The sequence below is a fragment of the Doryrhamphus excisus genome, chromosome 5 (genome assembly GCF_030265055.1).
Source record: "Doryrhamphus excisus isolate RoL2022-K1 chromosome 5, RoL_Dexc_1.0, whole genome shotgun sequence".
NCBI classification, from domain to species: domain Eukaryota; kingdom Metazoa; phylum Chordata; class Actinopteri; order Syngnathiformes; family Syngnathidae; genus Doryrhamphus; species Doryrhamphus excisus.
In genome coordinates this window covers 9,256,274-9,281,897 of record NC_080470.1, presented here as the reverse complement: position 1 = coordinate 9,281,897, position 25,624 = coordinate 9,256,274, and the positions used below count along the sequence as shown (strand labels likewise).

Sequence of the window (25,624 nt, the reverse complement as noted above, 5' to 3'; positions counted from 1 at the left end):
CGACACAACAACACCAAGCTGTCATGCAAACAAAAGGGGGTCCTTGATTTATAAGCAAAGCTGATCTTGTCATTTTAACTCTGGCTTAAACATTTACAGTACAGCAAATGTATACTTGCATTTATACTTTCCATATTATTTAATATTTTGTGGGTATTTTATTTGAACATTGGGTTTTTTCTGCTCTGTGCTTTACACATTCATATTTAGCCATATGGTCCGTGGAAAAACAAACCCACAAAGCGGCTTTTGAAGGTCATGCCACAGCATCTCAGTAGGATTTAGGTCAGGACTTTGATTAGGCCACTCCAAAGTCTTCATTTTGTTTTTCTTCAGCCATTCAGAGGTGAACTTGCTGTGTTTTGCATCATTGTCCTACTGCAGAACCCAAGTTGATTTCAGCTTTAGGTCACCAACAGATGGCTGGATATTCTCCTTCAGGATTTTTTTGATCGACAGCAGAATTCATGGTTCCATTTATTACAGCAAGTCTTCCAGATCCAGAAGCAGCAAAACGGACCCAGACCATCACACTACCGCCACCACATTGTACCGTTTTGTGTGATATTACCCCGGTGTAATGGGACCCACACCTTCCACCTTCTGTCTCATCAAACCACAGTGTATTTTCCCAAGGTCTTTAGGATCATCAAGAGGTTTTCTGGCAAAATTGAGGCAAAACTTAATGTTTTTGGGACTCTTGTGACTCTTGTTTACTTGCCCAGCATCTTTATTATAGTGGAGTCATGAACACTGACCTTAACTGAGGCAAGTGGGGCCTGCACTTCTTTAGATGTTGTTGTGGGGTCTTTTGCGACCTCTTGGATGAGTTGTCACTGTACTCTTAGCGTCACTTCCGAGAAGGTTCACCGCTATTCCGTGTTTTCTCCGTTTGTGGATAATAGCTCTCACTGATTAGATGCCAATTAATCTCAGATAAGTTATGTTTTGACTGGGTCACTTTTTCACGCAGGGCCAAAAAATATATATATTTTTCTCCTTTTTTATAATTAAACTAAAATTGCAGTTTGTGGCTCCCATTGTGGTGTGCCATTGCAAGTTTGACTATATTGTGTAGCAGAGAATGAGACTGCTTTATGTTGGTTTGCTTGTGTGTGACTATGGGGAGGGGGGGTCATCCCCTTGCCTCCTCTGAACTTGGCCTCCCACCACCCCAACCCGAGACGACTCCTAACATGTGCACACACTACTGGTGTGGGTGGTGTGGATGGTGGGCTAGACGTCGGGTGGCGGTGGGCTCAGTTTGTCATGCTAACTGCAGCAATGCCATTGAATGTGCACGTAGGGAGCAGAAGGTTCACAGGACCCCGGCCATTCTCATGCAAAGTGTCCATCCATCCAGCCATCTATCTCATCCATCCACATATCCACCCACCTAAAGCTTTTCTTTTTTGCAGGAAACTCATACATGTTTATTCATGACCACAGACTGGCTCGTGACCTCTGTCCATAATTTTGTAGCAGATTCCTAAAGGACTCTCATTATAGTATATGCATATTTGACTACCGTTTTTGCAGTAGCTCATTCCCATTGTCGAGGATTTGGTCATATAGAGGATCTTTAACTTGAGTTTTTGGAGTAGGTCCTTAAAGATGTTAGAGTACACTTGTCATATATGAATCTTTGACTAGTGTATTTGCAGGAGGTCCTTCAAAACTGCAGCACATTCCTGTCATTGAGAGGATCTATGACAAGCATTTTTGTAGTAGGTCCTTAAAAAGAGCAAAGTACTCCTGTCAAAAAGATCTTTGATGGGGCTCTTTGTAATAGATCCTTAAAAACGGCACAACATTCCTGTCATGTAGAGGATCTTTGACTAGTGTTTCTGAAGTAGGTCCTCAAAAACAGCTAGTGCTCCTCTTTTATATAGGGGATCTTTGACTGGCATTTTTTGCAGTAGGTCCTTAAAAACAGCTAGTGCCTCTGTCCTTAAATACAGTCAAGCACTCCTGTCATATAGAGGGTATTTGGTGTTTATGCAGTAAGTCCTCAAAAACAGCTAGTCCCCCTGTTTTATATAGGGGATCTTTGACTGGCATTTTTGCAGTAGGTCCTTAAATACAGCTAAGCGCTCTCGTCATATAGAGGATCTTTGGTGTTTTTGTTGTAGGACCATAAAAACAACAGAGCACTCCTGTTAACTACGGGATCTTTGGCTCATGTTTTGCAGTCGATCCTGAAAACAGCTAGTGCCTCTGTCCCTTTAAATACAGTCGCACACTCCTGTCATATAGTAGAGGATCTTTGTTGTTTATGCAGTAGGTCCTCAAAAACAGCTAGTACCCCTGTTTTATATAGGGGATCTTTGACTGGCATTTTTGCAGTAGGTCCTTTTAAAAACGGCTAGTTCCTCTGTGATTGAGAGTCTTTGACAGTAGGTCTTTAAATACAGCTGAGCACTCCTGTCATATAGAGGATCTTTGGTGTTTTTGTTGTCGGACCATAAAAACAGCAGAACACTCCTGTTAACTACAGGATCTTTGGCTCATGTTCTGCAGTCAATCCTTAAAACAGCTTGTGCCTCTGTCCTTTAAATACAGTCGAGCACTCTTGTCATATAGAGGATCTTTGTTGTTTATGCAGTAGGTCCTCAAAAACAGCTAGTATCGCTGTTTTATATAGGGGATCTTTGACTGGCATTTTTGCAGTACGTCCTTAAAAACAGCTGTGATTGAGAGTCTTTGACAGTAGGTCCTTAAATCCAGCTGAACACTCCTGTCATAGAGGATCTTTGGTGTTTTTGTTGTAGGACCATAAAAACAGCAGAGCACTCCTGTTAACTACAGGATCTTTGGCTCATGTTTTGCAATCGGTCCTTAAAAAAAAACAAATCTCTCCTGTCACAAGATCTTGGACTGGGGTCTATGTAATACCGGGTCATTGAAAGGTACTGTAACTCAATTTTAAAAGACTTATAATTTATTTATATAGTGTAGCAATTTTCAAAAAAAAAATGTTTGTTCCACGATGTATGCTCGGAGTGATGACTTGGTTTGAAATTTGAAAGCCCTACAAAAATATCTGGACGTCTGAATACGCATTAAAGTTTCTACAGGTGACACTTTGAAAATAGCGTATGCACAAAAAGGATATTGTCAAATGATTTGCCTAATAGATGGCTCCATACCATGAATGTACAGTAAGTACGGATGGTTGTCATCTGCAGTAGCAGCAGCCATTGCAGTGTGTATTTGATTGAGTGCGGCCCGGCCCAGCCTGCTCACTCCCTCTAATGGAAGGGAAGAGCCCAGCAGCTTGGTAATGCACTGACCCTTGGAGCTTTTATAACACTGCCAAGCGATAAGTGGCAATATGTGCTCGATCTTATCAAATTAACAAGACCGAGCTATAGGACAGAGCAAGAGGGAATGTCCCTGCAGCACTTTAGCATGCATACATTCAGGGACTACATCGCGGATGTTCTCTTTAAAAGCCACCATTTGCTACTTTTCTCACACATTGCTCTGCTTGTTTAAGGCAGGCTTTATGGGCAAAACCTTTACAGGACAGTTTATGTTGGATAAATGCCTCTCAAGGTGTTTTAATGCGGCTGAATTTATGAAAGCTGTCCGCTCTAGCGGGTCTAGTCTGAGTTGGCCGTCAAAGTGACTGCGACTGGAGCCTGTCCAGCATTTGCTCACAACATGTGTGCACACTCACCGCCGCTACTTTATATTTACACTCTCATCCAATACATCAGCGCTGCCATCGCTTGTGCCTTCACACGGACGTTAATCATGTTTATTATGGAGGCTTCTACGAATCCTAAAGTGGACTGTGTTACCCTGGGAGAGTCTTTCGGAATTCTGTATCAAGACTACAATTAGTCATTAACACTTTAAAGAATATCTATTGCAGTGGAACCTTTTTATTTTTCCAAAATTTTAACATTAAGGTAAACATTAACAGTGATGAACTTCTTTACGGTCATGAGCTTTGGGTAGTGACCAAAAGGAGAAGATTGCAGGTACCAGCAGCTGAAATGAGTTTTCTTGGTAGGGTGCCTCAGCTCTCTAGAAATAAGTTGGGAAGCATTGTCATGGGAGAAACTCGGAGTATAGAATTGCTGCTGCTCCTTCCTGGGGAGGCTTCCCACCGATAGGAAGCCTCGGAACGATGTCTCTCAATTGGCCTGGCAACGCCTCTGGAGCTGGACAAAGTCGCCAGATAAAATACAATCACTCTATATTTTACAATACACTATCAAACATGCTTACGCCGCTTAAAGTGGATCTATTATGGGCATTTTCAGCATTGGATTGAGTTGTGGACTCCTCTAGAGCAGCTACTCACAATAACTCACACAGAAAGCTTTCCAGACCTTCCAGATTCTGCACACCCTTCTGCAGTGTTTCCATTGGCTTCCTGCTTCCCACCCCAATGGTCTGTTTAATTTACTCCACCGCCGGCACCTCCTCGAGGTACACGCAGTCCGCTTTGATTGGTTGCATTCCCAAAGATAAGATATGCCTTTATTCGTCCCTCAGTGGGCAAGAGTACAGAATCAGTTAAGCAGTACAAAATACACAATATAAAAAATAAACAATATAAACAACCCAAGTATTAACAAATCAAAAATTTTACCCAGAGTTATATACAAATACATTTTGCAGATGAAATATATGACCAGTCTATACACTGAGATTCTGCTAGTGAGTTAATATGAGGCATTATAGAAATACTTTGCTTAAAACTTAATATATTGCACTTGGAGATTGATCAGATACTGCACAGTGAATGGAGTCTGGAGTAACTATACTGAATATAAAAAACAAAGTGTTGCACAGATGTACATAGTGGTGTAGAAGTGTGGTGTAAAAGACTTCCCGATATGTAGGTCCATATTTACCGAGTGCCGGATCGCATAGACGAAAAAAACTCAGTGAAACCTAGCGTGCAGAGCCATCTAAAACTATGGCTTTGGCATAATTTAACAGAATAAATGATTGTAACAACATTTATGGTCAGAAACTGAATACTTTTTACACTTGAATGACAATGTCACTGAAGTTTTGATTTACGGCAGTTAACTTCTTGTGGTACGCTTATTTTTACACTTCTATAACTGTAAAGAATGTTACTGAAGTTCGGTGGCTAACTTCTTTTTACTTTACCTTGGTATGGCAGCTAAGACTGTTCTTAAAGTTTTAATATACATACGGTTGGTCATTGTTTGAATTTAAATCCGAATCATTCCGATTCCCTGAACGAATCCAGTTCCTAACAATTCTCAATACGGATGCTTTTAAGAGGCAGGGTCATTAAAAAGTCTGCCTGGTTAAAATGAGGGCGCTAACCAAAGGTCTTTTTGAATTGGAATGTCTAAACTTCGGCCGAGTGGTTAGCGCGCAGGCCACACAGCTAGAAGACTGGAGTTCGATTCCATCCTCGGCCTTCTCTGTGTGGAGTTTGCATGTTCTCCCTGTGCATGCATGGGTTTTCTCCGGGTACTCCGGTTTCCTCCCACATTCCAAAAACATGCAAGGTTAATTGGTGACTCCAAATTGTCCATAGGTATGAATGTGAGTGTGAATGGTTGTTTGTCTATATGTGCCCTGTGATTGGCTGGTGACCAGTCCAGGGTGTACCCTGCCTCTCACCCACAGACAAATGAATGAATGAATTTCTGAACTTCTCCATTAATTGTTTAATGAGCCTTAAAGGGCCAGCCTTAAAGGGCATGAATTTTTTATTGTTTTACTATGAATTTGAATATAAATGGTATGACGTTTCTTTTGACAACAGTACACTTTCAGAAAAGATGTTTACTTTTTGAAAAGTAGTATACTTTGTTTGCTTCAATGTTGGTGCAAACTATGTTTAACGACACCCTCATTTGTTACCACAACTAAACAGGATGTAGCCCAAAGTGCTCCTATTTTGAAGGCCAGAAGTGTTTTGCATGGGCAGTGGTGTTCTAGCTATGGGACATACAATATGCACAATTCCCCAGGGCTGCATTCACAAAAATAAAATCCCATTTACTTTTGTTCAGCTCATTTCCTCATCAAGTCAGGATGTGTGGCAGATTGGCCCCCTCTACAGGCATCATACTCACACCATCCATATGTTTTCTATGCCGCTTATCCTTACTAGGATCCTTACTGGGGTACGCTGGAGCCTTGGCGGGGTACACCCTGGACTGGTTGTGGATCAAACCAAACTGGAAGTTTGTTGTAAATGGGGGGGGGTCACTTGACTTGCCAATAGAGACAAACTATGCACATGAATGAACTTGTCCAGCCGTAGCGTAGCTCCTGTACTTTTATTTACACCACAATTACACGACACAGCAGGCATCCTGAAACCCTCGGCTACATCATTCATTATTTGACTTCCCTCATGCTGATTGCTTAGAGGAAGTCCGACACAATTAATCAAAGATGGGGCCCTCTATTATTTTTAAACCATGAATCCATCCATCCATTCATTTTCTATACAGCTTATCCTCACAAGGGTCGCAGGTGTGCTGGAGCCTATCCCAGCTGTACACCCTGGACTGGTCGCCAGCCAATCACAGGGCACATATAGACAAACAACCATTCACACTCACATTCATACCTATGTTTAATACAATCTTTTATGTTGGTCGTACATCCTATACTGCATGATAGTATTGTGCTGCAAATGCTGCAAAGTGGGCATCAAAACTAGATGATAAACATTTGACAATTCTTGGAGAATCACAGTATTAGTCACGGTTTCCATCTATGCCTAAATATATTTATATCGATGTCTTTTGACACTTGTTCTGTGGTTATGAATGCTCACATTTTGCTGATAAAAAATTTGCTTTTTTTTTCTTCATCCACCATTATGAGAGTTGCTAACCACCAAATTGGTGCAGTATCTTAAGAAAGGAGTTGGGCTAGCGTTATAAAATTGGAAAACTACACTTTCTAGTTGAGCTTGTATGGTTGTTTTGCTTTGGAATATATAGTTTAAAAAGCATGTGCATATACTGAAAGCCATGCAACCCATCTATTGTGGTGGAGTTGCATTCATGCTTTAGATAGCCCAAGCCCCAAAATATGATACTGTAGGTGCGTGAAGCCGAATCTCATCTCATTCCGCTGATTCGTGAGCCTACACATGATATCGTATGTATTGTAATATACTGTATGTGTGAATCGCTATTGTCTGCAATGCAGGGCCTCCTAAGTGAATAATTCATGCTTAGATTTGAATACATGCAAATACTTCACCCCTCCTTCTTCTTGCATGGCACCCATCCATGTTACCTATGGCAACGCCGCCTTCAAGAAGCATCTTTCCACCCTCCCTCCTCCTCCTCCCTCATGCAATCACCCCAGCCAGCCCTGTGACCACGCCATCCATGCACCCCGCCCAATGGTATTGTCCCGATTGTTGCAATACCAGGCTGCGCCCTGTCGGTTGGCAGGATATGCCGTAATTCACAGTCAAGGTCAGAGGCAAGGGGGATGAGAGATGATGGAGGGATGGAGGCTGGACAGATGGAAGGAGGAGAGCATCCATCCAGCCATCTTTTCGACTGCGCAGGCGGGAAGTTAACCCGTTAATAATCACACATAAATAAGTGTGGGGGGCTATTAATCTGCGCTTTGTCTAATATTAACACACACTGGATTGTATTTACAGTCTTATAGCCAAGTTTGTATTAAATATATACGGTTACTGTATATACTGGTACTTTTAACACATTTGTAGCAATTTACAGCAATTTAAAATAAACTAGGGCATATGTTTACTGATTGTGTGCTTCAGATTGTATTATAATATATGAACAATAATATACAAATATTTACTTTATCTTTACAAGTGCAAAAATATTTGTTTACAATTTCAGTAGTTTTATGTTTCATATATTAAAACGGTTCCAATCAAATTTTTTATTCATAAAATGCTTAAAAGCATTTAATACATTTTTCAGTGTCTTTTAAAAGTAATTTATTCGGTAACTATATGTTATATATAATAACACCGAGCTATAAAATGAGTGTTAAAAAAGGGGTCACAGGGAGGGGTTGGGCGGTCAAATTTAAAACATAATCTCCCTTTCATAACACACCGGATTAGCTCACTGCTACCGCCTACTGTATGCGATTAGAATCATTTTTAATATTAACGTTTTGGATCATATTGTATCGTTACTACTGTACAGTATATCATAGTCGTGTTATTATTGTAAAACACAAAACACTAGCATCTAATTTAATCATTGTTACACTTCGGTGTACATAAGTAACGTGTACATACTGTAAAAGTAACACAAAGATTTTTTTTCTACATTTTATTTATGAAAGCGCCAGTCTTGATTATTTGTCACATAGCTCCCTCATGTGGACAAATGAAGTATTGATCGCTATTAGATATACAGTATTGCAAAACATCAATTTTTGAAATGACATCTTTACTTTTTTTTCCATTAAAAAATATTTTATATATATATGTATACATACATTTATTTCTCATATGCTATAACACCTTGTAATCACCATGAAAGTGCTGGATGGGAGGGGGAGTTGAGGGTTGAGTACAATCATTTCAGTTCACATATTGCGTGATTACCCAAAGGTGCAAATTACATCCGAACATGAGCATTTTGTTTAAAAAAAAAAAATCAACAAAAAAGGCCGAGTAGTGCAAACACATAAGACACAATTTGACTTGACTACTCCTGACAGTAGGTACAATTATTTTTGTTAATATGCATGATTGCGTGAACAGCCATATAAGGGCATTTCAATCTTCCTGTGTGCTACCTCCATTGAGTCCATCCTGTGCCGATCAGTGGGCGAAGAAGCCCGTCTGGTGCACTTTGAGAAGGAGGCTGTGTGTGACGTCGAAGGTGGTAAAGCTGATAGCCACAGCGACGGGCCCCTTAAGCCAGTTCATGCTCAGGCCTTTGTAGAGTCCCCGCACGACGCCCTCCTGCCTCACAATCTCACGCATCGTTCCTAGGATGGTGCTGCAGGTCGAGCCGGTCACCCCGGCCGTCTGCATGCGCCGGCGGACTACGTCCAGAGGGTAAGAGGCCGACTGTCCGATCAAGCCCGCGCATGCGCCGAAGGCCAAACGCTCCACCGTGTATGGTTGGGACCGTTTTGTCTTTTCTAGAAGCAAAAATCAAGAACACAAAGTCACCTTAAGATACTACTGAAACACACTTAACACTGACGCAGGGCTTCCCAATGGTAGGGTGTGCAGGATTAGCTTTTCCAGGAATAATCCTGACATCATCACAACCTCGGGATGAACTACAATTGGAGCAAAGCCGGCAGCTTCTCTCTCAGATTTTGTGCCCTTTGACCTCACAATGTTCTCACAGACGCACTCAAAACTTCACACAGTCTTTCCAGGAAACTATTGAATCTTCATGTTTTTCCATTTTCACTTCCAATATATAATAAATGCTGCATTCAGGACAGCGAGGAAGTGGTAGCTTTTACACTGGGACTTGTTGCTGTGCAATGTAAACAAAAATAAAACAGGGCAGACGATTAGGCTTGTATTTGCTCTCTTTGTGTGACCAGTACTTGCAGATAGGTATACTGAATTGAGCCATATATAAGAGTTAAAAACATTTTATATTTATATTTATAATTTATATTAGGTTTAGAGATTCAAACCAACAGGTGGTGCCATTGACTTCAACCCTAGAGCTTTTCCTCTAGTCACTCACACATACACACAAACAGTGTACGGCAGTATAACTAGCTTTACCAGATGGAGAATGACGAATTTGATATTTTAAAGTTTATATTTTGAAAAATTATTTAAAATTTAAAGTAAAACGTTACAACACAATGTGTGTAGTATAGCTTGTAATGCAGTGTAAACCAACAGAACTGTAGGGTGGAGAAACAGCACCCCCACCTGGCTGTAAAAATTCATGCGAGACAATATATCCCGTTTGTTTGCCAATAGCCATGCGTCTAAGGGGGGGTCACGTGATCATTCATCATGCAGATGGTGAAATTTTTGTACAAACTTAATAACAGTCACCCCTGGAAAAAATTGTTGTTAGAACGTTCCAAAAATGTGTCTTTGGGAAAAAAAGGGTTGTTCTTATATTGACCCTTGTCTTATATATGAGTCAGTATGAAATATAATGTAGTTGCTCTGTAATGCATCTCCAAAATAACGAATTGTAGGTACCTGTGTGTAGTTTTTTGAGGGTCTCGTAAGTGAAGAATGTGATACCGGCGTAGGGTATAACGCCCAGTATGGTGGGGGTGAAGCCTCTGTAGAGAGTCTTTAGACCTTCTTCTTGGGAGATTCGTACAAAGACGTGCATGATGTTGCTGTACCTGTGGAAATACTGAATGAGACGTTTTTCCAACACATAAGCTTCAAAACGTGACTGCTAGAACTATTCTTACTTAGTTAGAAAAATTATGTAAAGATTACACAACCAATTTCCATGAAAGTTTGTGGTCGGGTGCCATATGAGGACTAACTTATGATGGCTGATTTTCATTTTTTGCCATTAAAGTCCACTTGCATTGCGACCAATTGATGCAGTCGTCATCTAGATCCAGCAGAGGGAGCTACACCAACAAAGCTAAAGTGGAATGGGGCTTACATTTCTTTGGCTGTGACCGCCATGCGGGCCCGCACCATGTCCAACGGGTACGTAAGCATGGCCGCTGTGGTTCCTGCCAATGAGCCAGCTAAAAAACGTGGAAATGGAGGCAGAGCTCTGAAAGAAAGTGTTTTCTAGTCATAATCACATACACTACTTATAACATTTATTAATAACAATATGTTGGTCCTTACTTTCCCTGGAAGCCATAGTGGCCCCCCAGCGCGTTTTTGTACTGTTCATGGGAGCAGAACTGGATGGCAGCGTAGGGCATGACCCTCACCATGGTGGCTGAGTTGCCCCTCCACAGGCTGAGCAGCCCATCTTTCAGGTACGAGCAGTAAATGACTCGGAAGGCCTCCTGGTGTTGTTAGAAGATGACAAACAGTTGTGTTTCTTTACATAGAAAAATAGTTGACACTAAATCAACACTGCCTCTGCTGTTTGCCTCAACTGCTTCAAAACAATTTAGCAGTACCACACTGCGCCTCAAGAGGCAATAGTGAGTACCTATTGACTGTACACAGTAAACCCTCCTTTATCGCAGTTAATTGGTTCCACAAAGGAACTGTGATAAGTTAATTTTCACAAAATATTGGTAGATAATTCAAACCAAAAAATAAAGCCTATTGTTCCTGTCATCAAGTCTGGTGCTTGTGTGTCTCACCGAACATGACAGTCACATTACTGACACCTAATGGGCAGTGTAGAATACTACATATCATTGTAATGTGTGTTTGAATGTGTCTTTTGAATGTCTTATATTTGTTAGTTAGGTTCATTTATGCTTGAAAACACTTCATTTGGGCAGAAAAATACATCATATTATTTATATTATAAATATGTATATTTTTGGACTAAAAATTGGCCTTTTCTTTCTCTTCTAATTGTTATCCAAAAAATGACATTCTTTAGTATTTAGTATATTTAGTATAGCATGTATGTGTATTTATTTGACCAGAAAAACAACATAAATACATTTTTGTCATATTTTCATAATTTATTTTGCTTTTGTTTTGTTTTTTGTGCTACAAATGGGAGGATTAGGTGAACTTTGATTGACCTATGAATTAATCTGTAATGACGAAAATAACATAAACAACACACGGGAACATTTTACAGCACAAACGCAGCATGAACCTTAGAGTGGCGGTGAGTTCACACACGTCCAGTACCTATATTGGCACCGGCCCTCGTGTGAGCCAAATAGTCCAAATATTATATATGACGGCTTTAAAATATGATGTATTGATACATTTGATGTATTTTTAGGTATAATACTACAGTCTACTGCATGATATGCATGGCATACTGCATGATATTGACAAAAACTCACCTTAGCAGAGAACCTTTGTGAGGACACTGAGGGAAAGAAGAAGAAAAGAGTAACAAGTGAGAGTTAAAATAAGACTCTCTCCTATGTAGGCTAAACATTGGCTAAGAGGATTAGAAGTTAGTTAACTCTGCAGTGAGCACAAAAAACAGTAGGCTAGCTACAGTAACCAATTATGTTCCACTACTATAGAAGTGATTGTGTGGCCCTTACCTTGGAAGATGATCTTGGTGCGATCAAGGGGTGCGATAACGGTTTTGGCGACGGCTCCGGCGAATGCGCCGCATAGCAAGGAGTCCAGAGCTGTCCAGCTGGGCCTCAAGTCCTGTGGTGACGCATTCAACACGTTGGGATGAACACATAACATTACTTTGTGACCTTAAACTAGTAACCTTAAAGTACATTTCATTTACCTTTCTAATGTCTAATGTTGCTGAAGGATGCATTTTAATCGCCATCACCAAAACAAGTGTTAATAGCTTCCTGCAAAGTAACTCATCTTCTTATCACGGGAGATAACGCCATGCCCTGTTTTGCTGAAACATACCTGTTTACGTGTGCAATGTATAAACATGTGTGTGTGTGTGCACGTGCTTTCACACTGCTATTTTTTCCACGCCTAAAGGGCCGCTGAACCCAATAAACAGTCACTCTACGTGATAAGAATTGCTTCAGGGAGGAAAATAGTTTCACAACTCTTATTGAGGTCAGATGCGGATTGAAAATAACTTTATTTATAATACAACTGAAATATAATTTGCGTTGTTTTGTGGACTAAATGTTTGTGTGTCCTGTTAAGTCCATGTAGCATCTCGGCTCTCCGAGGCACAAATTTGACTCTTGCTCTAAACCCAAAGTGTATTTTCTGTTTTTGGTGTCACCAATGAATTTGATTGTAAAGAGAAAGTGTCACAACAACCATAGAGCCGGAAATTTAACTACATATGACTTACCTATATATATATATATATATATATACACTGTACTATAAGACTGTGACATAGCGCTATACAAGTCCTGGTGACTTATATGAACAACTGCCTAACTCTTCATGACATTTAAGAAGGCTAAATGCTACTGACCTGTCACTATACAGTGGTTAATTTCCTTTTACACTTGTATAATAATGTGAGTGTGAATGGTTGTTTGTCTATATATGCCCTGTGATTGGCTGGCCACCAGTCCAGGGTGTACCCCGCCTCTCGCCCAAAGACAGCTAGGATAGGCTCCAGCACCCCCCACGACCCTCGTGAGGAAAAGCGGTAGAAAATGAATGAATGAATGAACTTGTATAACAGTTAAGAATATGATTGAAGTTTTAATATAAATGGCTACCTTCTTTCTAACAGTAAAGATAGGGAGTGGCTAACTTCTTTTTACACTACTATTGTTGACTTGCCATAAACAATGCTCCCCCTTCCGGCTTTAAAAATGTTGTTGACTTAGTTTAAACATATGTTTACACTTGAATGACAGTCAGGTTCTGTTTCTTCAGGACATGTTGAATTGCGCAACAAGCAATGTTCCTCAATTGTCTTGACCCAGTTACAGACTAATTCCATTTCCATGATTTCCTATGGGGAGATACTGAAAGTAAATACAAACAGGTGTCCCAGAATGGATTATGTTCGATATTATCCTTATCCTATCTTGCATGTTTGTGCTTGGACAATGTTGCATGTGAGATGACCCAGCTTAATGCCGGCCTGCACCTCTCGTCTATTTACAGACACGCTCCCAGAAGAGGCAAGCCTACTGTGGTATGTTTTTACAAGCACCGACACAATAACACTGAGGTATACTGCGTTGCTTTAAAGCATTAGCAATGAAGGGAGTGTTCGAACAGATGAATTCCTTCCAAAATGTGTGCACAGATAGTAAAATAAGAAATAAGACAGACCTTTGCTTGGCTGGAAGGAGGAAGGGTCACAACCTGGGCAACTGGCAGGCGGCTTTGGTGGTCGTGCACACGGTGGGCCATGAGTGTCCCTCACTGGTGACCAGCACAGTCTGTCATGGAAGCTTACCAGAGGACAACAAACAAAAATAAAACGTGTTTTTTTATGAGAATCCAGCAGCACAGCGTGTTCCTTTTTTCTAACCACATTACATGCATGCCTTTACAATATTCTACACAAACAAGTGAGTTGTATGACACAAGATTTATCCCTCAAACTGTTGTTTTTTGCAGGAAATGCTGCTTTAAATCAATCAATCAAAACCACACCTTTTGAAAATTAGGTCATCGGTGCATCATAAACAAGGATATTAATTAATTGTGATATGTTGTATTTACCTTGTAATGGTCTCTCGGCTATTCGACGTTGTTAAATCAGTTAACATTCCCGCATAGGGACGTCATGTTTGGGTCGCTGCAGGCTGCTCCAGTCCATATGCAACTTACAGAAGGAGGAGATCAGTGTTGTTGTTTTTTTCTATCCCGTTCAGAAGGTGATTGTGAAATGTCGAGCCGCGCAACAATCTGCTTCCTATTTATAAATGCCAGCTTCGGGTGCTGCTGCAAGTTCCCACCACTGTGCTCGCGATTATTTTGAGGCTGGACTGACAAGTCGTCAAATAAACTGGGGCGACGTTGTTGGCCACTGTTTTGGACTACAACAACCACAAGCCAAGAGACTTGAAACTATCGCGAGAGTAACCACCATCTTGGGTTGCCAGTTTCTTTTGCTTTCGTTTTTTGTCTACTATGTTAAAAGTGAAATTCACTTCAAGCCCTGTGCTTTTTTGCACGCTTATGGGTGTAATTTCGACTTATTACGAATTTATACGTGATACAATGTTTCCTCTTAACCATGTAACAAGACTGAAATAAAGTCTAATGTACCAAAAAAAGTTAATTAGACAAAAAGAACGTTACAAGGAAACGTGAAATTATTTGACTCTACCCTGACAGGATCCATAAGGTAAATGTTCATACTCGTAAGATTACTAGTTCATGCTTTCGAACACCACAACTTTATTATTTTTTATTTCTTTAATTTGTCTGATTTTTTTCTCGGACAAGTTTTTCCATATTACAAATTTTGTCATTAAAGTTGCATTAATATATTATATATACGTATCTCCTTGCACAGCTAATATTTGTTATGAGAAATTTACAACCGTTTTCTTGTAAACGTAGAAAAATATGTCCATATACATGAATGTAATGAAACATCGCCGATATATAATGTAATGTATAACAAAATATTAAATAATTTGACAAAAAATGAAGTTAAAATGAAACAGGCTAAACCAACCCATGGGGGTGAATTGGTGACTAGCTTGTGGACTGTGGGAGGTTTTCATGACCGCACCTGGCAACTCTACAGCCTGGCCTGAGCGCTGAAAAACTTGTTGTTGTCGGGGAAAATGGCGTCAAACGTAGAAGCCCCGGAGCGCTGGTACCTCGCCCTACTTGGCTTCGCGGAGCATTTCCGAACCTCTAGCCCTCCCAAAATACGTCTTTGCGTGCATTGTCTGCAAGCCGTGTTTCAGTTTAAGCCGCCACAGAGGATTGAGGCCCGTACGCATCTCCAACTGGGCTCGGTTCTCTATCACCACACCAAGAACAGCGAGCTGGCCCGGAGCCACCTGGAGAAGGCGGTGAGCGGGGTTAATGAGCTAGGAAAGCGCGGGGATGCAGCTGCGGAGCGGGCGGGTGTAGGCCACAGCCTGGGAAACAACGAATCATCGAGGATTTATTAGGAAACTGTTCAATGACCATGTTAGGAATTAGTATCATGCTACCATTTGGTGTTTCATCTGCACAGCTGTATAATGAAACGTTCGTCCACACTCGGCCGCTTCCATTCTTTGGATTTGGATTTCCAAATGAATCTGTATTACAGAGAACACCCAACAAAGTTAAGACACGAATAACAATTTGTGTTTACTTTTTTTGCAGTGGTTTATTTCCCAGCAAGTCCCCCAGTTTGAAGATGTCAAGTTTGAGGCTGCAAGCATTTTATCTGAACTCTTCTGCCAACAGGTAATATTGTTGTGTCCATCTTGTATCATGTAATAAATATAAATGCATATTTTCAATGCCGTATCCATGCATTCAGGATCCAGCGTGAAGAAGAATGTTATATTTACCTTGCATAACCAGCCTATTCAAGCACATGAATCTATTAACACTATGTTTCTATTTTCAGAATTTGGTGGACTCTGCAAAGCCTCTTTTGCGCAAGGCCATCCAGATTTCTCAACAAACACCATACTGGCACTGCAGGCTGCTGTTCCAGCTGGCGGTATGTATCACACTTGTGTTATAGCCATGTTATGGGGAAAATAGTTTATGACAAAAGTGGTTGCAGCTTCCTGTTTCCAAATAGTGAAACCTGTAAAGCAATTTTACCTCTGTTTGTCTGCCCCACAGACACCACATTGCATTCCCTCATATGGGGGCTTCGAATGATTATTTACTTAACTGCAGAGGTATCTATTAGGGATAAGGTGTTGATACATTTTTACACTCCAAACGCTAATATTGTCTTCAAATTCGACTTTTACTGTCAGCTTTACATATGCCATGTCACCTCTCATGTAATGAGGTCTACTGTGACAACATCAGTCATTATAAAGAGCAAATACAGTGCAAGCACCTATTAACTACACCTGTATGACGTTAATGCTGAATCCTTTCGTCTCCCTTTGTCTAACCCTTTCCTCTACACCTTTAAAACCGAGGGCCAAGGGGACGAAGCCACTTATGTAGAAATAAGACACTGCTTGATTGTCATCATCAACCTCTACCGCTTGCGGGCTCTTGTAGGCAGATGAGACAATTAAATTGTTGATAATAAATGTTTCCTGCCATAAATTAATGTGAATACATTTCTACATTATTTCAATGTTATAATAGCCTACCTCAGAACACTTTTGACCATTATTGCAAAACAACAAACTCTTTCAACCGTAGCATAGAGAACATATCAACCATTCTTTCAAGGTTTAAAAACCTTGTTTTGGCCTCGCTGTCCTCCTGTCGTTGATTTTCTCTCCTGATTTTTTTTGTAAGAAACTTCAGAATGGTATTTTGTTGCATTTGACTCTTCCATACTGGGATTTGAGCTTTTGAATGGTTCTGGAGTGCTGTGTCGTGTAGCAGAGGGCTGTTTGTGTTGGCTCTGCATCTCCTGCAGGAATGTCAAAGATGCACAAATCCTTTGAGTTTATTTTTTAAGGTCATTCATTCAAGTGCTACTTTTGTTGGTAAAATTATGACTTTACGCTCATAACATTTTCTTATATTTCAATGTTGTTCTAATGCCATAATTTTTTGTTTATTGTAAAATTCCATCTTGTTGGGCCACCAAATGCAGGATAGACTGCAACTCCAACCTGCTTGCTAATGCTGCAGTCAATGGCCAGCAGGTGGCGGTATCTGTAGCGTCCATAAAAAAAAATAAACCAGAGATCTGGTGGGTAAACAAAGCAATCTGAGTGGTTTCTATCATTCAGCTTGTTCAGTGGCCCGTGAAAGCCGCTGACGGGGGGCCGACGAGTGCCACAGTGCAGGAAGCACCAGCAAAACCCCTGGGGCCACAGGGCCTCCTTGCCTGGTCCATGTTAACTGGTGCCAGACAGTTGTCCCGCTGCTGTGTGTTGGGGCTACTGTGGCTTATTTGTGAATGACTTGTGAGGAATTCAACCCTGTCATGTCAATATCTGCTTTAAAACAAGAGGGCAGTTCCTAAAGCTGAGGCTTCCTACTACTTTGGGACAAGCTACAGTTGCCATGACAACCACTGCTAAATGCTAAAAGGCACTGTCTTATTTTACAGCAACTTCACACACTGGAGAAAGACTTGGTGTCGGCATGCGACCTGCTGGGTGTGGGAGCAGAGTATGCCCGCGTGGTGGGCTCAGAATACACCAGGTACATGTCATCTCATATTTTGGAATTATAATCTGACACATCTATTTGTTTTGTCTCCAAGGCTTTCAAACATCTCTAGGCTGGGCAGAAACATTCTTAATCTAACTCTTGTTTGCTACACGTTTTAAATGTATAAGCTTTTTTCCTGAGCACATATTGATTGTTCTGAAATATGTGTTGGCACAGCACCATTTAATTATGGCTGTGTAAATATTGACTGTTTTGTAAGCAATGCTGACTTGGTGCTTTTGTCTCTTCAAGGGCGTTGTTTCTCCTCAGTAAAGGAATGGTGAGTCAACTTTGCATTTATCTAGTTATATCAATGACACACTAAGGTGCATTGGGGCCACAATGCAAATGGTGTTTGTGTTTTGTTTTTTTTATATATTTTGACTTTCAGTTAAGTCTCAGAAATCATTACATTTCCTCTTTATTTTTGTAAAATTGCGTATTTTCTTGTCGTATTTCAAGTTTACTATTTCCAATCATCTTCATCTCTCTCTATTTGCCATCTGCACGGTGGTTGAGTGATTTGCATGTAGGCCACACAGTCAGGAGATCTGGGTTTGATTCTCGGCTTGAGCATCTCTGTGTGGAATTTGCATGTTCACCCCGTGCGGGTACTCCGGTTTCCTCCCACATTCCAAAAAAATGCATGTTGGGTTAATTGGCGACTCCAAATTGTCCATAGGTATGAATGTGAGTCTATACCTGTAATGGTGTACCCCGCCTCTCGTCCAAAGACAGGTTGGATAGGCTCCAGCATACCCCCACGACCCTACTGAGGATAAGCGGTTTAGAAAATGAATGAATGGAACTTTATTCTCCTAACTCTAAGAAAATTACAACTTTAATATCATAAAATACCTTAGTTTTTGTCATGAAAAGTAATATATTTAAAAATTATTACATTATTCCTGTAAAAATTATATATATTTTTTATTAAATTACTTCTGCTTGCAGTCGGTCCCATTTCTCACTATTTGCATGCCTTTGTGTGTTATGCATCAGTAGAAAACCTTTTATATTTATAATATATAAATGCATACATACATGTATAGTTTTGTGACAAATGTCTGACAAATTTATGACTTTATTCCCTTATAGCTGCTGCTAATGGAGAGGAAACTTGGGGAGGTTCACCCCCTGCTCACGCTATGTGGAACCATTGTAGAGAACTGGCAGGGAAACCCCATCCAGAAGGAGTCCCTAAGGGTCTTCTTCTTGGTCCTGCAGGTCACACACTACCTGGACGCCGGACAGGTGGGAGTTTCAGTCTAGCAGAACTGAGACATGTTGATCGATTGATGGTTGGCTGGTAGGGGGAATGTGTTGATAGAATCTATGTCCTTGTCCCCTCAGGTAAAGAGTGTGAAGCCATGTCTGAAGCAGCTGCAGCAGTGCATCCAGACCATTTCTACACTCCATGACGATGAGATTCTGCCAAGCAACCCAGCTGACCTCTTTCACTGGCTCCCCAAGGAGCACATGTGTGTTCTTGTATATCTGGTAAGTCTTTGGTTCTTTTGTTTTTCTTTATATTAAGCAATGAACCGAGTGTTTTGATATGTTTTTTTTTCCAGGTGACAGTGATGCACTCCATGCAAGCGGGTTACCTGGAGAAAGCACAGAAGTACACAGACAAAGCTCTAATGCAACTAGAGAAACTAAAAAGTGAGTGTTTCTCATCTGTTCCTGTGCATTTCCCAAACAATTACGTGACAACACCCTCCTCACTAAATTGGTGCATCTTTTGGATTTTTGAAGTGTTGGACTGCAGCCCGATCCTTTCTACCTTTCAAGTCATTCTACTGGAGCACATCATCATGTGCAGGCTCGTCACAGGCCACAAGGCCACTGCATTACAGGAGGTATTTGGTTATTCTTGTCCTTGCTTGTTGTGGTAATTTGTTGAGGGTTGGTGCAAAGTGAACACACACTAATTTACACTCGTCCACATTCTCTACATTCAGATCTCACAGGTGTGTCAGCTTTGCCAACAGTCTCCCAGGCTATTCACCAACCATGCTGCTCAGCTCCATACGTTATTAGTGAGTATTTTCTATCTTCAAGGTGCTGTCCCTCTTCGGCTCCAAGTGCCACTTTTATCAACCCAAAAATTCCAAGAACGTCACTACTGGCTAACAGATGTTACCAATAGTGGATTAAAAGAACAAATGTAGGTGTCCCATAATGATTTTCTAATCAATCTAAGTGTCTACCTTCTAAATTAGAGGTGTTCAAAGTGTGGCCTCAGAGCCATCATTGGCCTGCGGCACATTTTAAAACTATAATAATTTAACAACAAAACAATCTTCAGTCAAAATATTGAGTGATAAATTAATAATCTAACAAGGAAAATAAATCATTTTACAAGAAAAACACAAGTATTATAATGTTGAAATATTCAAGAACAACAGTTCATGAAAAGCAAACAGAACCAAATAAGGTGGTAATTTTTGTGAAAATGGGTTGGAGGAAAGTTACAATATGGAAAACAAGTTCATAATGTTATGAAAATAAAATTTATGAAGATTATTTAAGAAGAAAGTTGACATTTGGAGAATAAAAAATAGCATAGACCGAACTTCATTCGAATAATACGTTTTTTCACTTGTATTACAAAGGTGAGATATGTTTACTGTACAGTATATTACACTTTGGTGTAATAACTAACCTCAACATTAGGGCGTCTGTTCCAAACTGATACTGATATTACGGCCTTTAATATTGGCTAATACTGGTAAAAATCTGATACCAGCACGAATCATTCATACGATTATTACTTATGTTGTAGTGTGGGTAGAAAAAATCTTGGTAAAGTGATATTACTCAAACAGAGAACAATAATCAACACTACGTATCAGGTCACTATTACAAATGAGAATCTCCTCATTTACCTTACTTGGATAAATAAAGGAAAAAATAAAAATGAGAAAAATGCTTTTTTCTCATCTCACACAAAAAAATTGCTTTTTTTTATGCATCTGTGGTATAATTTTATCAATGTAGTTGCGGCTAGGCATAATTTGGTGAGGGTCGAGGTGCTGAACTCACCACCAACGGATTGGTTATCTTTTCTGTTGTCTGTTGCTGCTCCAAATGTGCAATGAGTTTGGGTGTATTAAACTTCTGCTAATCTGTGATCACATGGGCACTATTAGGCCACTGCTGGATAGACGTGCTGTTGCAAAATCTGGAATCGACTGCTTGTATCAAAGTGCCAATATCAGAGATTTTAGATTGTTGACCATATATATTTTTTTGCAGATATTGACTCGATAACCAATATCAGTATTTGATCGGGACAACTAAGAAACATAACCATGATCACACTTTGCACGTAATTTTTTCCACCATTGTGAAACCTTCCAGGGTGTAAAAATGTCTCTGGATAGGTCACTCATTGAATATACTGTATATGATGTGAAAGGAGAGAAAAAAGTCACAAAATGTATCCTTTTTATTACTGTTATGAGGGTGTTCCATTTGGGGACCTTTTTTAACCTTTTTAATTGTGACCACATTTGATTGTACGTTTCAACTGGTTTGCAGGGCCTCTACTGTATCTCAGTCAACTGTATGGATAACGCAGAGGCACAGTTTACCACAGCCTTGCGGGTGAGAGAACATTGTTTTACTGCATCCCTTTCCCATCTCCTCTGCTGCATTCGCTCCTACTGACTCAAATGTTCAATCTCTGATATGTCACAGCTCACCACACACCAGGAACTATGGACTTACATTGTCACCAACTTGGCCAGTGTCTACATTAGGGAAGGAAACCGACATCAAGAGGTCAGATTTTTTTGTGTTCTTTTTAAAAAAAGTATGAAATTGCTCCTTATAGTGAAGTAGGTGGGGCTGCACGAAGGACGAGTGGTTAGCGCGCAGACCTCACAGCTAGGAGACCTGAGTTCAATCCCACCCTCGGCCATTTCTGTGTGGAGTTTGCATGTTCTCCCCGTGCATACATGTGTTTTCTCCGGGTACTCCGGTTTCCTCCCACATTCCAAAAACATGCTAGGTTACTTGGCGACTCCAAATTGTCCATAGGTATGAATGTGAGTGTGAATGGTTGTTTGTCTATATGTGCCCTGTGATTGGCTGGCGACCAGTCCAGGGTGTACCCCGCCCACCTCTCGCCAGCTGACAGCAAGACAGCTGGAATAGGCTCCAGCCCCCCTTGCGACCCTCGTGAGGATAAGCGGTAGAAAATGAATGAATGAATGAATTGAAGTAGATTTCAGATGTTATTTAGCAGTGGTTTTCAACATGTGAGGCCGTCTTGAGGGATGAACAGTAAGCTGTATTTAATAATTTGCCCACTAGAGAGTGCTATTAACAAGAAAACTATTACAGTGTAAGTGTAATGTTTAATTGACTTTCAAGTAAAACAGTCCTCACAATAGGTTATCCTAGAAAATATTGGTGAATACCACCTTTTTAATGAAGCTAATGTTGCAAAACATTTATATTTAACTTTCTCTTGCAGTTGTACAGTCTCCTAGAGAGAATAAACCCAGACCACAACTTTCCAGTCAGGTAAGGCCATGTGGTGCTCTGTATCTAGTATTTCAGCCAATGTAATCAGGCTATACTTATCTATATCTCTATCTGTCTATATATACGATCACAGAATAAAAAATTGTTGAGGGTAACTAGAAATGGCAGAAGCAAAGAAATTGCAAGTGAAGAGCTATGTGTGAATATTACTCCCCTTCTCTTGGGCGATGGCCCAACCCGGGGAAGGGGTGCCAAGTCTAGACGCAAGCTGGTAGGCACCGTAACATTTTTAGCCTGAACAGAGGGGCTTGGCTTGGACCTAATTAGTTGAGCTAATACTTTGCACCTTAGGATAAGTTTAGACTGCAGGTCAATTCCGATATTTTGCTCGCAGTTTTTCCGCTCGCACTTTTTCCGACCTCTCCTATGACATAGAAAACTTGCATACCATTTTCAAAATACAGTTTTTAACACTATTGTAGACCTCCAGACATTTGAATTTCTCAATATAGTAGAGTTGCCCGCATCTTTTGACATTTCACTATGGGCCCCCGTGGAAAAGGTTTGTGGACACCCCTGCACATTAAAAATCGGCAAAGTATCAGAAGTAACCCTCTTCTTGACACATCAGGTATCAACATTGGGTACACCTGCAGTAGTCTAGTGAGATCAGTACAAATGCTGTATACTTCCTATTCGAAAATGTCACTATCCATACTAAGCATTATTTTTGCAGGTTTCACCAATCTCATCTTTTGCTTTTGCCGCAATGTTGTCACATTGAGTGTAATATTTTGCATTAAAAAAGCCATTTGGGCGAAATGAAATAACATGTTGTTTTGTCCAGCTCACACTGCCTCCGTGCCGCTGCCTTTTACATCCGGGGACTGCTCTCCTTCTTCCAAGGCCGCTACAATGAGGCAAAGTAAGATATTTTATTTATTTATTTATTTATTATTATTTTTTTTTTAGAATTTCTCACGAAAAAGCATCCTGTCTCGTGTGCATTTTTTTTTTTTTTTACATTGGTGATGTTTAATTCTGCAGACGCTTCTTGAGAGAAACCCTGAAAATGTCCAATGCCGAGGACCTGAACAGATTGACCGCCTGTTCGCTTGTTCTCCTAGGCCACATCTTCTACGTACTGGGCAACCACAGAGTAAGACCAAAAGCCTCATCAGAGTTTTTATGAATGTTTGACATATTTCGTGATTTCTCTTGCCATGTCAAGAGAGTTATGTTGTCTGTAAAACGAACATTTATTGTAGACGTTATACATTGTTCTATTCTTGAAAGGGAACGGTGACTTCGCAAAAATTAAATTTATAATTCATGACACCATTAATGACAAAGTCATCAAAATAGTAGTCATGCCAAAATGTTTTGTTCCTGCTGGATGTTCACAGTATCTGAGTGATACTTTTCAGGTTTTTTTTGTTTGTTTGTTTGTTTAAAGAGGAATGTTTAAGACAACAATGGACGAAGGAAGTGCTGAGAATTAGAATGCATGACCATCTCTAATGTTAATGTTGGAAAAATGGGTTTGTACTAATAAATGCATCCTAAATAACAGTATCTCAGGTGCTAAAAATGACAATAAACAGGACAGGAGTTTGACTGTGGCTTTTGATAACCTAGCAAAAGATTTTTTTGTGCAGCTCCTAAACCTGATGTTGTGATGGTCCTCTGCTGTGTCCCTTGTAGGAAAGCAACAACATGGTTGTACCTGCCATGCAGCTTGCCAGCAAGATTCCCGACATGTCCGTGCAGCTTTGGTCCTCTGCACTGTTGAAGGGTTCGACCATATTCTCTCATTTTTAGGATGACATCATTCTTGTTTTTAAGGCCATAACACTGTTGACCATACCCTGTGCTCTTAGATTTGAACAAGGCGCTTGGCAACACCATGGATGCCCACGAAGCAGCCCAGATGCACCAGAACTTCTCCCAGCAGCTTCTGCAGGATCACATTGCGGCCTGCAGCCTCCCCGAGCACAACCTCATTAGTGTACGTTATAAAGATCACATCTTTCTCCTTGGTCATTTTACTTTCAACTTGAAAGTAAAATTTACTGTACATCTCTTGTTGTTGTAGTGGACCGATGGCCCTCCTCCTGTCCAGATCCAAGCCCAGAACGGCCCCACTACTAGCCTCGCAAGCCTGCTATGAGGAGGACTTTGTACTATGTATGTGTGTGTGACTGTGTGTGTGTGCGCATGTGGAACTGGTACATTATCACATGCAACCAAATGATGTCTAAGACGTTGCTATTCACATCACTTTAGTCCAGATTGAAATAGATTTTATTTTTCTTCTGTCACATTTGAATTTGCTGTAAAACAATTACCACTACTGTTGTTCATCTAGTTGGGGCTGGACTCTGAGACCTTCTCCACTTCCACCGTTGAGACCCTTCCTCCACAATTGCCAGCTTTCTTTTCCATTTGTAGGGAAAACCAGGCGATAGATAGACAGGAGGGTAGTAAAGATGTAGAAGAAATTAATTTATTCATGTCGATATTTTTGTATCTGTTTAATATTTGACCATCATGCTGTCATTATGTTTTGTTTTGTATGGATGCATTTCTTTTCGTGCATGGAAGTTACTGACGTGGACTCCTTGTACATTAGTTACACCCGGGTTTGCGAATAAGATATTCTTGGTAGATATTTTTTGCACAAAATCCATATTAGAGAAGTAAAGACCTCTTGTAATATATTTTTCACACAATAATCAGTTGAAATGTCACGTTTTTGCAAATCTTTTGGAGTGTGGATGCATTTCTAAAAAAAAAAGTGTTAAGTGTTCATTATCTATGGATCAGATGTCTACATTGAGTTTTATAATATCATTGCGTTGTGGCTTTTTAATGACGCCACTTTATTTTTTTCCTTTCATAATATATTAATTTGATGTATTCATTTCTACAAATCACGTTCAGGTGTTTTTCAGCTAACGGTAACCTTCACACTGTGTTGATTTTGTTTTTTTACATTTTTAAAATCTGTCCCTGTTAGTTTCACCGAGTTGTGTTCTTGACAGTTTCTGTGTACAAATTTGGCTCTCATCAAACCTTTTATTGCACATGACATATTATAAAGTCTAATTTAGGCAAGTGTCATGTATTTTTTAGCCCTAATGATGTAGAATAATCTCAATGCTTGGTATTTAAGACACTCTGTTATGGACACAGTTTAAGCTTAAGTACTAGTTAAACTATCAATGCTTATGTTTTTAATGCTCATGTTTTCAATAATTTTCCAATAAAAACATGAAATATTTAATGGGTTTTTTAATGTGTTTGATTCAC

General features: G+C 40.2%; 2 protein-coding genes across 2 annotated transcripts; one reads left to right on the top strand and one right to left on the bottom strand.

Annotated features, from left to right (window-relative positions):
* Nucleotides 1-8,274: 8,274 nt before the first annotated feature.
* On the bottom strand, nt 8,275-14,526 carry LOC131130051 (mitochondrial coenzyme A transporter SLC25A42-like). Its single transcript, XM_058074119.1, has 8 exons — nt 14,219-14,526; nt 13,823-13,944; nt 12,136-12,247; nt 11,926-11,951; nt 10,784-10,950; nt 10,590-10,706; nt 10,163-10,314; nt 8,275-9,117 (listed from the first exon to the last, which is right to left on the bottom strand). Exons 2-8 carry the CDS (start codon nt 13,901-13,903, stop codon nt 8,792-8,794), a joined length of 981 nt encoding a protein of 326 aa, XP_057930102.1. The 5' UTR covers nt 13,904-13,944; nt 14,219-14,526; the 3' UTR covers nt 8,275-8,791.
* A 723-nt stretch (nt 14,527-15,249) lies between these two features.
* mau2 (MAU2 sister chromatid cohesion factor) lies at nt 15,250-25,598 on the top strand. Its single transcript, XM_058074001.1, has 19 exons — nt 15,250-15,528; nt 15,830-15,913; nt 16,080-16,175; nt 17,712-17,806; nt 18,068-18,095; nt 18,914-19,069; nt 19,169-19,315; nt 19,390-19,480; nt 19,574-19,677; nt 19,780-19,857; nt 21,362-21,427; nt 21,521-21,604; nt 22,302-22,351; nt 23,160-23,237; nt 23,360-23,471; nt 24,017-24,107; nt 24,193-24,320; nt 24,408-24,499; nt 24,681-25,598. The coding sequence occupies exons 1-18, from the start codon at nt 15,295-15,297 to the stop codon at nt 24,480-24,482; spliced, it is 1,797 nt and encodes a 598-aa protein (XP_057929984.1). The 5' UTR covers nt 15,250-15,294; the 3' UTR covers nt 24,483-24,499; nt 24,681-25,598.
* Nucleotides 25,599-25,624: the final 26 nt, after the last annotated feature.

Bases quoted from the DNA above. Each gene is read 5' to 3' on its own strand.
- LOC131130051 (XM_058074119.1), bottom strand. From the start codon at position 13,903: ATGGCCCACCGTGTGCACGACCACCAAAGCCGCCTGCCAGTTGCCCAG. The intron at 12,248-13,822 runs GTCTGTCTTATT...GCGTCACCACAG, and splicing joins CTCCTTCCAGCCAAGCAAAG to GACTTGAGGCCCAGCTGGAC. The intron at 10,707-10,783 runs GTAAGGACCAAC...ACTTTCTTTCAG, and splicing joins CACTATGGCTTCCAGGGAAA to AGCTCTGCCTCCATTTCCAC.
- mau2 (XM_058074001.1), top strand. From the start codon at position 15,295: ATGGCGTCAAACGTAGAAGCCCCGGAGCGCTGGTACCTCGCCCTACTT. The intron at 18,096-18,913 runs GTGAGTCAACTT...ATTCCCTTATAG, and splicing joins TTCTCCTCAGTAAAGGAATG to CTGCTGCTAATGGAGAGGAA. The intron at 19,481-19,573 runs GTGAGTGTTTCT...GGATTTTTGAAG, and splicing joins GCAACTAGAGAAACTAAAAA to TGTTGGACTGCAGCCCGATC.